We start from the raw sequence: 16,920 nt of genomic DNA, 5'->3' as shown, positions 1-16,920 counted from the left end.
TGGAGGGTCAATCATGCTTTGGGGCTGTTTTGCTTCTGCAGGTACAGGGAAGCTTCAGCGTGTGCAAGGTACCATGAATTCTCTTCAGTACCAGGAGATATTGGATGGAAACGTGATGCAGTCCGTCACACACCTGAGGCTTGGGAGACGTTGGACCTTTCAACAGGACAATGATCCCAAGCATACCTCCAAGTCCACTAGAGCATGGTTGCAGAGGAAAGGCTGGAACATTTTGGAGTGGCCATCGCAGTCACCAGACTTAAATCCGATTGAGAACCTCTGGTGGGACTTAAAGAAAGCAGTTGCAGTGCGCAAGCCTAAGAATGTGACTGAACTGGAGGCCTTTGCCCATGAAGAATGGGCGAAGATACCCGTAGATCGCTGCAAGACACTTGTGTCAAGCTATGCTTCACGTTTAAAAGCTGTTATAACTGTAAAAGGATGCTGTACTAAGTACTAAGATTGAATGTCACTTGGGGGTTGAATAAAACTGATAATGCTGTGAGCACAGAAAAGACATTTGTGGTTATTTCATTATAACTGTTATGTTATATTTGTCTGACCTACAAGTGCCTCTTTAATGTAAATGTAAGCAAGATGACTGAATGATCAAAAGCAATGTCAAACTGGCCAAAACACTCAATTTCAGTGGGGGTTGAATAATTTTGGCCACAACTGTAACTGAGAAGAAGACTTGTCTTGTTGGCGAACTCTTCCATGATAGTTTCAGCAGGGATGCGGTGCTGTGTACATAAACTTACCTTCCCTGAGAATATCAGAAGGTAGAGAAAAATAGAAAGAATGAAAGGTGAGATAGGCAGATACAGAAGAAACATACGGGGTTGGACAAAATATGGAAGCACTCCATGATTTGCAGGTGTGAAAGTGACGCCATGTTTGAAAAGTGGAAGCGACTTTACATTCTTTTGCTTCCGCTGTGTGATGAGACACCTAGCTAACAGGTGGAAAGCCTTACTATCCTCATTTGCTGCATGCTCTGCTAGTAACACGGAGCCATGTCAGAGCTTACTGAGCTTCAAAAAGGGCAAATTGTTGGTGCCGCTCAGCTGGTGCCTCTGTGACTGAAGTCGCCAAGTTATTTGCCATGCTACGAGGTTAAGTATGAAAGGTTATGGCCGCTAGTTTCCAGAAAAATGTCGTCTGATAGGAGTAAGTGCGGTCAACATGATCAACTCACCAAAAGAGACAAAAGGACATTGCGTAGGATTGTGGCCCGAATAAGAAAAAAAAAAAGTGACTGCAGAGCTCAATCTCAGTCTTCCAAAGCCTGAGTCCACAAACAGTGCGAAGGGAACTCCATAAGCAGAACATTCACGGGTGAGCTGTGATTACCAAACCACTAGTGACTGATATGAATGCTCAGAAGGAAAGAGAATGGTGCAACACCCATAAATGGTGGACTATCGATCAATGGAAGACTGTAATATGGTCCGATGAATTGCTCCTCACACTGTTACCAACCACCGGACGTGTGTACATGTGGCCAACATAGTCCCAAGCTTACGGTCAGGAATGTCTTGTGCCAACAATAAAGCATGATGGTGGCACAGTCATGGTTTGGGCAGCCATATCTTGCAGGCCCCATCATAACCATGAAAGGTAGAGTTACTGCCAGCAACTCTGTACAAGTTTTGGCTGACCATATGCACCCCATGGTGCAGACAGTGTTTCCAGAGGACAGCGCCATTTACCAAGACGATGATGCCTCGATTCACACAGCTGATATTGTCAAATCGTGGTTTGATGAGCAGGTAGATGAAGTCTCGCACCTTCCCTGGGCACTACAGTATCATAGAGGCACTATGGTCAATTTTGGAGAACAAGGTTGGGGCTCGTTTTCCGCCTGCAGCATCTCTGAGAGAACTGGAATGATGTTTGCACAAAGGGTGGTATCAGAGTCCATTAGCCACCATCCAAGACTTCTATTTGTCAATTCCCAGGAGAATTCAGGTTGTCTTGGATTCCAAAGGTGGTCCAACACCATATTAGGTAACAATTTTGTTCTTTTACCTGGTGTTTCCATATTTATGGTTTCCAGGCTATGTATCTCCTCCACAACCAGAGACCCCCCCACGAATCTCTAGATAAGCACGTCACGTTCCTTCAGGTTCTCGGAATCCCTTTTGCTTATCTTTCATTATGCTTGCCCTTTTTTTATGGGTTATTGTTTGTGAGATTTTGTTTTTAGTTGTGTCAGTGTTTCTCCTGGAGGATTTCCAAGGTCTTGTGTAGGATATTTGTGGTGCAAATATGAATAGATAAAAAATAAATGTTTGAAACAGCTTTAAAATAAGGCCGTGCCAGAAATCTTTCAGATTATATCAACACAGTTATTCTGATCCTGTAGTGCCTGATTTTGGACCATACTACCCGATGCAGAATATTATTATTATACAGTATTTATATAGCGCCAACAGTTCGCTCAGCGCTGTACATCACAATGGGAGACAATACATGAGACAGTACAATAACAATACAATGCGATACACGAGGGGTTCGAGGGCCCTGCTCCTTGGAGCTTACAATCTAGGAGGGAGGGGATGGTGGCACAGGAGGAAATAGCTGTGGGGGATGGAGTGGTAGGAAGAGTGGAGGAGGTCGGCAGGTTAGCAGGGGGTGGGGTAGGCTTCCCTGAAGAGGTGGGTTTTCAGGGTGCGCCTAAAGGAGAGGAGAGTAGGTGATAGTCTGATGGATTGGGGTAGGGAGTTCCAGAGGATGGGTGACACCCTGGAGAGGTCCTGGAGGCGGGCATGGGAGGAGGAGACCAGGGAACTAGAGAGAAGGAGGTCTTGTGAGGAGCGGAGTGTGCGTGTTGGGTGGTACCTGGATACCAGGTCGGTGATGTAACTTGGGGCAGTATGATGGACAGCTTTGTATGTCAGTGTTAGGATTTTGAATTTGATCCGATGGGCAATCGGAAGCCAGTGGAGGGATTGGCAGAGAGGGGGTGGAGGACACTGAGTGGAGGCCAGTGGAGGGATTGGCAGAGGGGGGTGGCGGAGATGGAGCGGTTGGAAAGGTGAATGAGTCTGGCAGCCATATTCAGGATGGACTGAAGCGGGGATAGCCAGCGGCGAGGCAGGCCAGTGAGGAGGGAGTTGCAGTAGTCGAGTCGTGATATGATGAGGGAGTGGATGAGCTGTTTAGTGGTTTCTGGGGTTAGGAACGTGCGGATTTTGGCGATGTTGCGGAGGTGGAGTCTGCATGAGTTTGTTAGTGATTGGACTTGGGGCTGGAAGGATAGGTTGGAGTCCAGAATGACACCAAGTACTCTGGCTTGCGGGGTGGACCTGATGGTGGCATTGTTGGATATGATGGAGAAGTCAGTGGGGGGTGGGGTCTGGGCTGGGGGGGGAAACTAGGAGCTCGGTTTTGGAGAGGTTCAGTTTAAGGAAGTGGAGCGACATCCAGTCTGATATGTCGCTCAGTAGGTGTGTGATTCGGGCGGAGACCGAGGGGGTGAGGTGAGGGGTCGAGAGATAAATTTGCGTGTCGTCGGCATAGAGGTGGTAGTTGAAGCCGTGAGAGTGTATGAGTTGGCCAAGGGAGGAGGTGTAGATGGAGAAGAGAAGGGGCCCGAGGACAGAGCCTTGAGGGACCCCAACAGAGAGGGGGAGTGAGGGGGAGGTGGTAGCATAATAGGTAACACTGAAGGAGCATTGTGACAGGTAGGATGAGAGCCAGGAGAGAGCGGAGTCTCTGAGGCCGAGGGAGTGTAGTTTTTTGAGGAGGAGAGGGTGGTCGACTGTGTCGAAAGCCACGGAGAGGTCAAGGAGTAGGAGGACTGAATAGTGGCCATTAGCTTTGGCGGTTAGCAGGTCGTTGGAGAGTTTAAGTAAGGCGGTTTCGGTGGAGTGTAGGGGATGGAAGCCGGACTGTGGGGGATCAAGGAGGTTGTTGTCAGTGAGGTGGGCGCTTAGGCAATTATAGACTAAGCACTCAAGGAGTTTGGATGTAAATGGCAGCAGGGAGATGGGTCTATGGTTGTTCGGGTCAGTGGGGTCCAGGGAGGGCTTTTTTAGTATGGAAGTGATGTGCGCGTGCTTCAGAGGGGAGGGGAATGCACCAGAAGAGAGGGAGAGATTAAAGATGTTGGTGAGGGAGCGTAGGATGGAGGAGGAGGGAGGTCGTAGGAGTTGTGAGGGGACAGGGTCAACGGGGCAGGTGGTGAGGCAGGCTTCAGAGAAGACCTTAGTGACCTCCTCAGTGGTAGTAAGGTCGAAGGAGTGGAGTGTTGAGAGGGCTTCAGTGTGAGGGATGTTAGGTGGGGTGGAGGTCTGAACAGTGGTGAGGCCAAGGAAGAGGGGTGTTGAGGGGGTTGCTGTGTGAGAGGAGATGGGTGGGGAGGAAGTCTGAGCAGCGGCGATGTCCCTGAGAATTGTGTCAATCTTGTTTTTGAAGTGATTGGCAATCTCGTGGGTGGTGAGTGAGGTGCTGGGTGGAGGTGGGGGCGGAGAGAGTAGAGAGTTGAAGGTAGAGAAGAGCCGGCAAGGATTAGAGGAGAGGGTATTGATGAATATTGTTCCCTGTTGTCCCCAGGTCCTGGTGGGGCGTCAGAATAACATTTTTGATGGCTTAATAGGCAGCAGGTATCTGTGTGAGTTATCTTACTGATTGTGGCAGAGTGGGCACATCATTGCTGATCAGAGATCTGAGATCTGCCCTCCAGTAAAGATTTCCTCACCAGTACAGCTCCCCAGTACAAATCTCCTCTCCTGTATAGATTTCCTCCCCAGTACAGCCCCCCACTACAGATCTCCCCTCCCATATAGATTTCCTCCCCAGTACAGTTCCCACTAAGACCTATTTTTCCCTCCCCCAGTACTAACTACTGCTTACTAGTACTACTCCCCCCTCCCCACCCCATACAACACCCCTCCCGTACAATGCTTTCCCAGTACAGATCCCCCTTCAGTACAAATCTCCCCCCAGTACAGATATCTCTCCAGTACAATTCTCTCCCCCAGTAAAGATCCCTCCCACAAGTACAACGCCCCCCTCACTACAGATTTCCCTCCAGTACAGATCTCCTCTGCAGTACAGTTCCCACCCATACAGATTTTTTCCCTCCTCCTGTACTGACTACTGTTTACCAGTACAACTCCCCACCAGTACAGATCCCCCCCCAGTGAAATTCCCCTCCCCCACTACAGGTCCCCCCCCCCCCCAGTACAATGGCTTCCCAATACAGATCCCCCAGCACTGATATCCCTCTAGTACAAATCTCTCTCCCAGTACAGATCCCCCCCAGTACAATGCCCCCACTACAGATATCCCCTGCAGTACAGATCCCACCAATAAAGATTTTTCCCTCCTCCAGTACTGACTACTAGATTCTACTACAGATCCCCCCCCCAGTACAATGTCCCCAGTACAATGCCTCCCCCCCACTACAGATCCTCCCAGTACAGATCCTCCCTGCAGTACAGATCCCACCAATACAGATTTTTCCCTCCTCCAGTACTGACAACTACTTACCAGTACAACTTACCACCAGTACAGATCCCCCCCCCCCCACTACAGATCCCCACCAGTACAATACCTTCCCAGTACAGAAACCCCCAGCATTGATATCCCTCTAGTACAAATCTCTCTCCCAGTACAGATCCCCCCCAGTACAATGCCCCCACTACAGATCCCCCCAGTACAATGCCCCCAGTACAACTCCCCACCAGTACAGGTTCCCGCCCCAGTACAATGCCCCCCCCCCCCCCAACTACAGATCTTCCCAGTACAGATCCTCCCTGCAGTACAGATCCCACCAATACAGATTTTTCCCTCCTCCAGTACTGACAACTACTTACCAGTACAACTCCCCACCAGTACAGATCCCCCCCAGTACAATGCCCCTCCCCCACTACAGATCCCCACCAGTACAATACCTTCCCAGTACAGAAACCCCCAGCATTGATATCCCTCTAGTACAAATCTCTCTCCCAGTACAGATCCCCCCCAGTACAATGCCCCCACTACAGATCCCCCCCAGTACAATGCCCCCAGTACAACTCCCCACCAGTACAGGTTCCCGCCCCAGTACAATGCCCCCCCCCCCCCAACTACAGATCTTCCCAGTACAGATCCTCCCTGCAGTACAGATCCCACCAATACAGATTTTTCCTTCCTCCAGTACTGACAACTTCTTACCAGTACACCTCCCCACCAGTACAGATCCCCCCCCCCCTAGTAGAGTGCCCCTAACCCCAGTACAGATCCCCCCAGTACAACGCCTTTCCAGTACAGATCCGCACAGCACTGATATCCATCTAGTACAAATCTCTCTCCCAGTACAAATCCCCCCCCCACCCAGTACAACGCCCCCACTACAGATCTCCCCTCTAGTACAGATATCCCCTGCAGTATAGCTCCCACCAATACTGATTTTCCCTCCCCATTCCTCTTCATCCCTCTCAACCTCTCTGTGGCCCTTCACTTCCTTTAAACTCCTCCCCACCTATCCCACCCCTCCCCTGTGCCTTCCCTCTGTCACTTACGTATCAGTGTTTGAAACACAATTCCCAATTTAAATTGTTGGTAAATGACAGCTAATGTCGGCTTACTTCTACCAGGAATTCTTGTCTTGGATGAGGGTCTGATATAGATGTTAATGGGGAACCCCCACACAAAAAAATGCATTGAGTTCCCCCCTAAAAATACATACAAGACCCTCATCCTTGATGGTATGGATTTCAAGGGGGGGCCTTTGCATAAAAAAAAGGCAACATGCTCGTCCCCCAAAGTTCAAACCAGAACCTTATCTGGGCTTGCATCTTTGTTGACTAGGAAGGTGGGGGGACAAATGTAGGCCTCACCCCGAAAAACCATACCAAGCCACATGGCCTCAACATGAGGCTTGTCAGGGGGAACCTTTCCAGGTAAAGCACCTTGACCCCATGTTGATGAGGGCAAGGGCCTCTTCCCTACAACCCTGGCCTGGTGGTTGTGGGGGTCTGCGACAGGTTTTTTTTATGAATCTGAATGTCACCTTTAAAAATACTGTAATGAGGTGGGCAGATGCTTTGTATAAAGTATATAGAAACCTCCTGTCAGTGAAGGGAAATTCCTGGTCCTCACCTTCCATGTCATTAGGTTTGGGGTAGTGTGAGGGAGACCACGGGCCTTCTTTGATTTCTGAGCCTCTGGTGGCTTCCTGAACTGACCTAGGTCCAGAACCAATACAATGCTAAATATTGATTTTTCTGTCTTCCAGTACTGACTACTGCTTACCAGTAACCCCCCCAGGTACAGACCAGACATTTCAGGGGTTGTGTCATGTGACCAAAGCCAAGGAGGAGCTCACTCTGAGCTTTCACTGCCAGTCTGAAGTCTGAGTCTTCTGGTGCACAGCAACTGTCAGCACCATGGATGCTCTGGGGGAGTTGAACCCCCTATCCCCCCTTTATCTACCTCCCTGACAGTAACAATTACTTGTTTATGCTCTATCATTGAGTACATTTAATAAAAACAAAACTTTCTCCTCCATGTATGAGACCATTCACCTTCATTAGATCATTCATCTTCATGAGAACGCTATGTGAAAGGTCAGCAACGTCCTCACTTCCCGAACCTGATAAAGCGGGAACTGAGATGAATGAGTTCCTCGTCTTCCTCTTCCTATCTCTGATTATTGACTTTTTGAACTTGCTGAGTTGTTTTCTGGATAATGTAACCAGAATCATTCAGCCAAAATGTGTGATATTGTTCTAGGGGAGGGGGTTGTTTGTGCTTTATGTGCTCACTCCCTACACCGAGTGGTGTATTTAGATTTTGTGCTGCCCTAGGTAACACAAAAATTGGTACAAACCCCCCCACAGAAAGAGTCTTGCATTGACCAAGAACACCCCTGCCCCCCACCTGGGCCTTCCACTACCACTGCCCCCCCCATGGTGAGAGACACTCACCTTCACAGCTCCGGACATCCCCGGGAACGAGAGTCGGGCTGTGCATACACCGTCATGAAACCCACAGCATCTCTCAGAACCCACCAGGTCCCCATACCGCATGTGTCCCTTCTTCCTTCCATTCTTCCAAGGGGCAGTGCTGCCCCCCCTGAAAAATGCTGCCCTAGGCAAATGCCTTGTGGTAAATAGACCCCTGCCTACACCCCTCTAAACCCCTTTGAGACTACTCCCTCATCCCTTCAAACCCTTCTGGGCATACTCCCTGCACCCCACCCAACGTCCTTGTGCCTACTTCCTCACTCCTCTAAACCCATCTGGGCCTGCTCCCCACACCTCTCCCAACCTCTCTGGGCTCACTCCCTACACCCACCTCATGCTCTCTGTGCCGACTCCCTCATCCTTCTAAACCCATCTATGTCCACTTCTTGCACCACTCTCAACCGCCCTATGCCTATTTATTAACCTCTCTCAAACTCTGTGCCCACTCCCTTCACTTTCCTAACTCACCCTATGCACACTCCCTACACCCCTCTCTACCATCTGGTGCCCACTTCTTGAACTCTCAACCTTTTTGTGCTTCATGTGCCCAGTCCCTACACTCCTCTCAACCTTCCTGTACTCATACATACACCCTTCTCATCCACCCCATGCCCTTCACTACCTTCCTGTTCTCACTCCCTCACCACTCTCAACCTCCCTATGCCCTTTCCCTGCACTCCCCCTTTTGTGCTTCACATGCCCAATCCCTCATGTTCTAAACTTCTCTGTCCCCACCCCCTCAACCCTCCCAACCTCATTCTGCTGACCCCCTCAACCCTCCCAACCTCATTGTGCCCACTGTCCCCTCACCCCACTCAACCTCCCAGTGCCCACTCCCTCATCCCTCTCATCCTCCCTATGCCTATTCCCTATACTACTCTCAACTTCCCCATGCCTACCCCATATACCCCTCTCAACCTCCCTGTATTCACACTTACACCCTTCTCAACCACCCCATGCCCTTCACTACCTTCCTGTGCTCACTCCTTCACCCCTCCCAACCTCCCTATGCCCCCTCCCTCATGCTCTCAACTTCTTTCCCCCACTCCCTCAACCCTCCCAACCTCATTGTGCCCACTTCCAGCCTCCTTCTCAACCTCCCAGTGCCCACTCCCAGTACAACTTTCAACCTTCCTGTGACCACACCCTAACCTATCTCAACCTTCCTGTGCCGTGCCCACTCCCTCAACCTTCTTAACCTCCTTGTGCCCACTTCCTGCACCCATCACAGCTTCCCTGGGTCCATTCCCTGCACCCCTCAACCTCCCTGTGCCCACAGCCTAACCTCCCTGTTCTCACTTTTTCCCTCCTTCAATCTCCTTGTGCCCACTTTCTGCACCCCTCTCAACCACCCTGTACCCACTCACACACCTTTCTCAACCATTCTGTGCCCACTCTCTCACCCCTCTCAACTAGCCTGTTCCCACTCACACACTTTACTCAAAACCCCGTGCCCACTCCCTCACCCCTCTCAACCTCCCTTTGTCCACTTCCTGATCCCTCTCATCCTCCCTATGCCTATTCCCTATAACCCTCTCAGCCTCCCTGTGCCCAAACCCTAACTCTTCTCAACCACCCTGTGCCCAGTCCCTGTACCCCTCCCAACCTTCCTATGCTCTTGCCCTAGCCATTCTCAACAACCCTGTTCCCAATACCTGTATCTCTCTAAACCCCCAGTGTCCAGTCCCTTGCCTCTCTCAATCTCCATGTGCAAACTCTTCACCCCTCTCAACCACCCTGTGTCCAATCCCTTACACTTCTTAGTTACCTTGTGGCCAATCCCTCCCCCCTCTCAACCGTCCTGTGCCCAATCCCACACCCATTTCAACTTCTTTGTGCCCACTCCCCTAAATCCTCTCAATCCCCCCCATACTAACTTCCGGCACCCCTTTTAATCATCCCGTGCCCTCCTTCACACCCCTCTCAAACACCATGTGCCCACTGCTTCATCCTTCTCAACTAGGCTCACTCCCTCATCCCTTACACCTTCCTTGTGTTCCTTCCCACCCCCTGTGCCCATTTCCTCACTCTTCAAACCTCTCTCACTCCTCTCACTGTAACCCACATAACCCCCCTGGATCCATTCCTCTTCACCCCTCTCAACCTCTCTTGGGCCCTTCACTTCCCATTAAACCCATCTCCACCCCCAACCCTGTGCCTTCTCTCTCTCACTTTAAGATCATTGTTTGAAAAAAAAATTCTAATTTAAATTGCTGGCAAATGCCGGCTAATGTCGACTTACTTCTACTGGGGAGTCTTATCTTAGATGAGGGTCTAATATAGATGCAGGGGTGGACTGACCACTTGGAAACTCGGGCACTGCTCGAGGGCCCGGGGTCAGTAGGGGGCCCCATGAGATGCCCCTGGTACCTTTTTCATAGGTTTTTTTGAGTTTGGGCAAGGACACAGGGGCCCCATGATCCCCTATTGCCCGGGGGCCCCATGAGTTGTCAGTCCACCCCTGTATAGATGTTAATGGGGAACCAACACACACAAGAAAATACATTGAGTTCCCCCCTAAAAATACATACCAGGCCCTAATCCTTGATGGTATGGATTTCAAGAGAGGTCCCATGCATAGAAAAAGCGGCATGGACGCCCCCCAAATTTCAAACCAGAACCTGATCTGGACTTGCATCCTTGTTGACTAGGAAGGTGGGGGGACAAATGTAGGCCTCACCTCGAAAGACCATACTAAGCCACATGGCCTCAACATGAGGCTTGCCAGGGAGAACCTTCCCAGGTAAAGCACCTTGACCCCATGTTGGTGAGGATGAGGACAAGGGCTTCTTCCCTACAACCCTGGCCGGCAGTTATGGGGGTCTGCAGACAGGTTTTTTTTTTTCTGAATCTGAATGTCACCTTTAAAAATACTGTAATGAGGTGGGCAGATGCTTTGTATAAAGTATATAGAAACCTCCTGTCAGTGAAGGGAAATTTCTGTTCCCCACTTCCCATGTCATTAGGTTTGGGGTAGTGTGAGGGAGACCACGGCCCGCTTTGATTTCTGAGCCTCTGGTGGCTTCCTGAACTGACCTAGGTCCAGGACCAACACAACGCTACATAAAGAAAAGTATGTACAAATAAAGGCAATGATTGTTGAGTTTATTAATTTGGGCTATCCAGGCACACTGCACTGCACAATACATGACTTAGAGAAGACAATGGAAACGTCCCCGCCCCCGAGGAGCTTATTAACCCAGCTCAATAGAGTATATTCACTCTTTTTCCGTAACATTCCCAGATCCCAGGAGCATGTGCAGAAGATATGTGGACCTCGCCACACCCATGCCTAAACTCAAGCTCAGGTTGTACCTTGCAACAAAGAATTCAATAGAGCTCCGCCCACTATGCACACACAGTGTTTTGGATTGGTTGTAGTGGAGTTCATGTCTTTCTTACAATGAAGATTGTGGAAGTTGTTGTGCTCTGAGATTGTCCTTTTCCTCTGTAGTTCTTGTCCCAGTCCCGGAATGTGGTGCGGGGTCAGGTCTATGCAGTATTAGTGGATTCCATGTCGCTGAGGCATGGCAGAGGAGGGATTATGGGGGGCGGGGATTATCGGGGATTTCTGGGCTTACAATATCTTCTTCTCACAGATATACGGACTGGCCCAGGAACAAATTTGGTTCTCCCATACACCTTCATCTCCGTAGTAAGCACAAAACTTCCATCCGTACACCTGGTTATTGTACACATTGGAGACCTCCCCTTCCTTCCAGAACCTGCAGGAAACAAGACTCATTACAGCAGTGCTGGTCAACGTTCCTCATGCAGGGGGCCCCCCATGTGGCCCTTGACATGACCAAAGGGCTGCACACAATATTCAGTGATTGCTGAAAAGTGCCATTAGAGACTGCAGGCATAGTATAGGAGATGGTCAGAGACTGCAGACAGAATACAGGAGATGGTCAGAGACTGCAGACAGAATACAGGAGATGGTCAGAGACTGCAGACAGAATACAGGAGATGGTCAGAGACTGCAGACAGGGTACAGGAGATGGTCAGAGACTGCAGACATGATACAGGAGATGGTCAGAGACTGCAGACATAGTACAGGAGAATGTCAGAGACTGCAGACAGAATACAGGAGATGGTCAGAGACTGCAGACAGAATACAGGAGATGGTCAGAGACTGCAGACATACTACAGGAGAATGTCAGAGACTGCAGACAGGGTACAGGAGATGGTCAGAGACTGCAGACAGGGTACAGGAGATGGTCAGAGACTGCAGACATGATACAGGAGATGGTCAGAGACTGCAGACATAGTACAGGAGAATGTCAGAGACTGCAGACAGAATACAGGAGATGGTCAGAGACTGCAGACAGAATACAGGAGATGGTCAGAGACTGCAGACATAGTACAGGAGAATGTCAGAGACTGCAGACAGAATACAAGAGAACGTCAGAGACTGCAGACCTAATACAGGAGAGGGTCAGAGACTGCAGACATACTACAGGAGAATGTCAGAGACTGCAGACAGGATACAGGAGATGGTCAGAGACTGCAGACAGGATACAGGAGATGGTCAGAGACTGCAGACATACTACAGGAGATGGTCAGAGACTACAGACATGGTATAGGAGACGGTCAGAGACTGCAGACATACTACAGGAGACGGTCAGAGACTGCAGACATACTACAGGAGATGGTCAGAGACTGCAAACAGGGTACAGGAGACGGTCAGAGACTGCAGACACAGTAAAGGAGACGGTCAGAGACTGCAGACGGGATACAGGAGATGGTCAGAGACTGCAGACATACTACAGGAGACGGTCAGAGACTACAGACATGGTACAGGAGACGGTCAGAGACTACAGACATACTACAGGAGACGGTCAGAGACTACAGACATGGTACAGGAGACGGTCAGAGACTGCAGACATACTACAGGAGATGGTCAGAGACTACAGACAGGGTACAGGAGACGGTCAGAGACTGCAGACATACTACTGGAGATGGTCAGACACTGCAGACACACTACAGGAGATGGTCAGAGACTGCAGACACACTACAGGAGATGGTCAGGGATTGCAGACATAGTACAGGAGATGGTCAGGGACTGCAGACATAGTACAGGAGACGGTCAGAGACTGCAGACTTACTACAGGAGACGGTCAGAGACTGCAGACTTACTACAGGAGACGGTCAGAGACTGCAGACTTACTACAGGAGATGGTCAGGGACTGCAGACATAGTACAGGAGATGGTTAGGGACTGCAGACATAATACAGGAAATGGTCAGAGACTGCAGACACAGTACAGAAGATGGTCAGAGACTGCAGACACAGTACAGGAGATGACCAGAGACTGAGGACACAGTACAGGAGATGACCAGAGACTGCGGACACAGTACAGGAGATGACCAGAGACTGCGGACACAGTACAGGAGATGACCAGAGACTGCAGACACAGTACAGGAGATGGTCAGGGACTGCAGACATAATACAGGAGATGACCAGAGACTGCAGACATAGTACAGGAAATGACCAGAGACTGCAGACACAGTACAGGAGATGGTTAGGGACTGCAGACATAATACAGGAGATGACCAGAGACTGCAGACATAGTACAGGAAATGACCAGAGACTGCAGACACAGTACAGGAGATGGTTAGGGACTGCAGACATAATACAGGAGATGACCAGAGACTGCAGACATAATACAGGAGATGACCAGAGACTGCAGACATAGTACAGGAGATGACCAGAGACTGCAGACATAATACAGGAAATGGTCAGAGACTGCGGACACAGTACAGGAGATGGTTAGGGACTGCAGACATAATACAGGAAATGGTCAGAGACTGTGAATATGCTATAAGAGTTGTTGGAGACTGCGAACATGCTGTCGTGTCTTACTTTGGAGTAATCTCATAAGATGTCCCATCTACCCACGTCCAGGTTCCGTCGAAAGGCCTGAGACCAATCCACCACCCTGGTACCCCTGAAATGTTGCGTAGAAAATTCTGAAGGAAAATAAAAGATACAAATTGTTACAATGTGACTATTGGAAGTTTACTAGGTTTATATACTGATCCCATATCTTGTACTGCCCACCAGAGGAGCTTACACTCTAATGTCCCCCCACAGTCACACACCCCAGCAATTCAGCAAGGCTTATGGTGAGACCATCATGGAGACAGTTCTCCAGGGATTAGGTGAGGCTTATAGAGAGACCAACATGGAGACATTTCCCCAGGAATTCAATGAGGCTCATGGAGAGACTAACATATAGACACTTTAAAAAAATTCACAAGAGCTCATTGAGAAACTATCATGAAGACACCTTCCCAGCAATACAGCGAGGCTCATGGAAGGACTATCATGGAGAAACCATCATGGAGACACATCCCTGGTAATTCAGTGGGGATCATGGAGAAACCATCACGGAGACACATCCCTGGTAATTCAATCAGACACCTTCCCAGCAATACAGCGAGGCTCATGGAAGGACTATCATGGAGAAACCATCATGGAGACACATCCCTGGTAATTCAGTGGGGATCATGGAGAAACCATCACGGAGACACATCCCTGGTAATTCAACCAGGAACATGGAGAAACCATCATGGAGGCATGCACCTGGTAATTCAGTGGGGATCATGGAGAGACTGTAATAGAGACACTTCCATGGGAATTCAGCCAGGCTCATGGAGAGATCATCATGGAGACACATCTATGGTAATTCAGTGGGGATCATGGAGAAACCATCATGGAGGCACTCCCCTGCTAATTTAGTGGGGATCATGGAGAGACTGTCATAGAGGCACTTTTATGGAAATTCAGCCAAGCTCATGGAGAGACCATCATGGAGACACATCCCTGGCAATTCAGTGGGGATCATGGAAAGACCATCATAAAGACACTTCCCCAAGAACTCAGCAGGGTTCATTGAGAGGTCATCATGGAGACACTTACCTTCAGTCAGAGGGAACCAAAAGCAGACAGTGCCCCTTAAAGATTGGACTTTGTTTTCCTATGTGAGGTGTGTGGTATATCTGTTGACTTCTACAATAGTTCCCTTGTCTGTTTGTCTCCCCTCACCCACTCATTGACTGAATTCTTAGTACTGCACTTTGCACGTATCACTTTTTTTCCATTTAAAACCCCAACATTTTTTGCCCCAGCGAGGAACTCATATTGGGCAGGGAAATGGCAGTTGCCAGTGTAGGGAAATAAGGCTACAGTAGCAAACTGAAACTAAACCAGAGAGAGGCACAGAGGAGCGATATCTGGCAATAAAGGGGATAGCAGGTGTCTTCTCCACGGAAGGAGTTTGGTTTTAAGTAGAGTACAAGAAGAAGCCTCTCTTTTCTCACCATCTCGTCCTTGTCATTGATGACCACCAGGTGTGCCTTCTTATTCTCACAGTGTGTGTTGGCGGTCTCCCAGGAACGTACATTCCACGACATGAAATAACAGCTGAAGCCATAATGTATCCAGTCTGCACCACACAAGGGGTCCACGGTGCCTGAAAATGAAATGGGGGGGGGAGAGAGAGAGGAGGAAGAGAGAGGCAAGATGGGGGTAGATATAGAAAGAGAGCGGGAGATGGGATGAGAGAAAGGGAGATGGGATGAGAGAAAAGGGGGGGAGAGAAAATGGAAGAGAGGGCAGAGATAGACATAGAAAAAAGGATAGCAGAGGGAAGGGGAGAAAGAGGTAGAGGGGAAGGGAAGCGAGGAAAAAGAGAGGGTGCAGAGAAAAGAGAGGGAGGAAGGAGAAGGCAGAGTTAGGAGAGAGAGGAGGAGAGAATAGGGAGGAAAGGAGGGGAGAGGGGGGAAGAGAAGGGGTGAAGTGTGGGGAGAGAAGAGGGGGGAGAGAAGGAGGGAGAGGGGGGGAGAGAAGGAGGAGGGGGAGAGTAAAAGAGACAGAGGGGGGAAATAGGAGGGGGGAGAAGAAAGTGGGGGAGAGAGAGGGAGAAAGAGAGTGGGGGAGAGAGAGGGAGAAAGAGAGAGAGGGGTAGGGAGAACAGAGATGAGGGTTAAAAGAGAGAGGAGGGGAAGAGAGAAGGGAGAAGAGAATAGACAGAGGTGGAGATGGAAACATTTGGAGGGGAAGAGAGAAAAAAAGGAGTGGAGAGGCGAGAGGGAGGGAGAGAGAGAAAGGTGGAGCAGGAGAAGGGGAGGGAAAATGATTTATTGCAGAGTGTTCTCATCCTAATGCTTCCTTCACATACGGTATGATCTCATAGATGTACAATCCACACTCCATGAAATAATCCCCTGAAAGTATTTGTGGACCCGTATTCTATCTCTACCTGGAAAACGCACATTCACTGCTTTATAAGCCGCTTTAACCTGCACAATAACAGCCCCTACAAGTTTTATCATTTCAATTGAACCAAAAGTTCCAGGCTGGCACATTTACAGGCCACGCGGGCCTGTCCACCAACATAAGGAACAAATAACTTCCAACCTTCCCTAGTAGGGAAGGAACCTTAGAAGGGTGGAGGGGCCATTCATATCATCCCCATGGAGAAGGTGGAGTGGGAGGAAATCAGACCGTGTTGGGGGAGGAATTGGGGTCAGAACTGTTTTTCTCTCTGGTCTGATTTCCCCCAAAACACTTGTGGTGTCTGCTAGACTTATAGACATTAGATCCCCACCCAATCTCATGGTGCTGTCCATGTCCCCATTAGAAGTTCCCCTCAATTCCTGTTCTATAGAAGGGCTGTTCACAACACATTGTGCTACAATGTCAGGATGCGTTGTGGAGTGTTGTGTTAGGGGGACCATTCAGAATAACATATCTTGCTGCACACCATGATACACATGTACAGTATATTAGTATGTGGCAGTGCAGGTGTATTGTAGAGGTGCATCAGGGTGCCATTGAAAATGAAATGCAGCAGCAGATGCATGATATGTTTTACTGTGCTGGGCTGGTGTGAATGGGCAATGAATCAACACAAATGTTCATGTGCATCACTTAGAGAAAGGAGATCTTTCTCTAAA

The 16,920-nt window shown here is 49.5% G+C and overlaps 1 protein-coding gene across 1 annotated transcript in view; it reads right to left on the bottom strand.

The window, feature by feature from the left end:
- Positions 1 to 11,042: 11,042 nt before the first annotated feature.
- LOC149437987 (hepatic lectin-like) overlaps positions 11,043 to 16,920 on the bottom strand; it is a 32,854-nt gene continuing 26,976 nt past the window's right edge. Inside the window, exons 8-10 of the mRNA XM_089660371.1 lie at positions 15,283 to 15,434; positions 13,823 to 13,929; positions 11,043 to 11,683 (exon numbers count right to left, since the gene is read on the bottom strand). Of these exons, the coding sequence (XP_089516497.1) occupies positions 11,536 to 11,683; positions 13,823 to 13,929; positions 15,283 to 15,434 (407 nt within the window). The 3' untranslated portion in view covers positions 11,043 to 11,535. The remainder of the gene's footprint in view (positions 11,684 to 13,822; positions 13,930 to 15,282; positions 15,435 to 16,920) is intronic.

The sequence above is a fragment of the Staurois parvus genome, unplaced genomic scaffold (genome assembly GCF_062004578.1).
Source record: "Staurois parvus isolate SC_StPar_1 unplaced genomic scaffold, SC_StPar_1.0 ptg001231l, whole genome shotgun sequence".
Classification (NCBI taxonomy): Eukaryota; Metazoa; Chordata; class Amphibia; order Anura; family Ranidae; genus Staurois; species Staurois parvus.
Note: the sequence above shows the minus strand (reverse complement) of the source record. Positions and strands in the feature narration are given on the sequence as shown.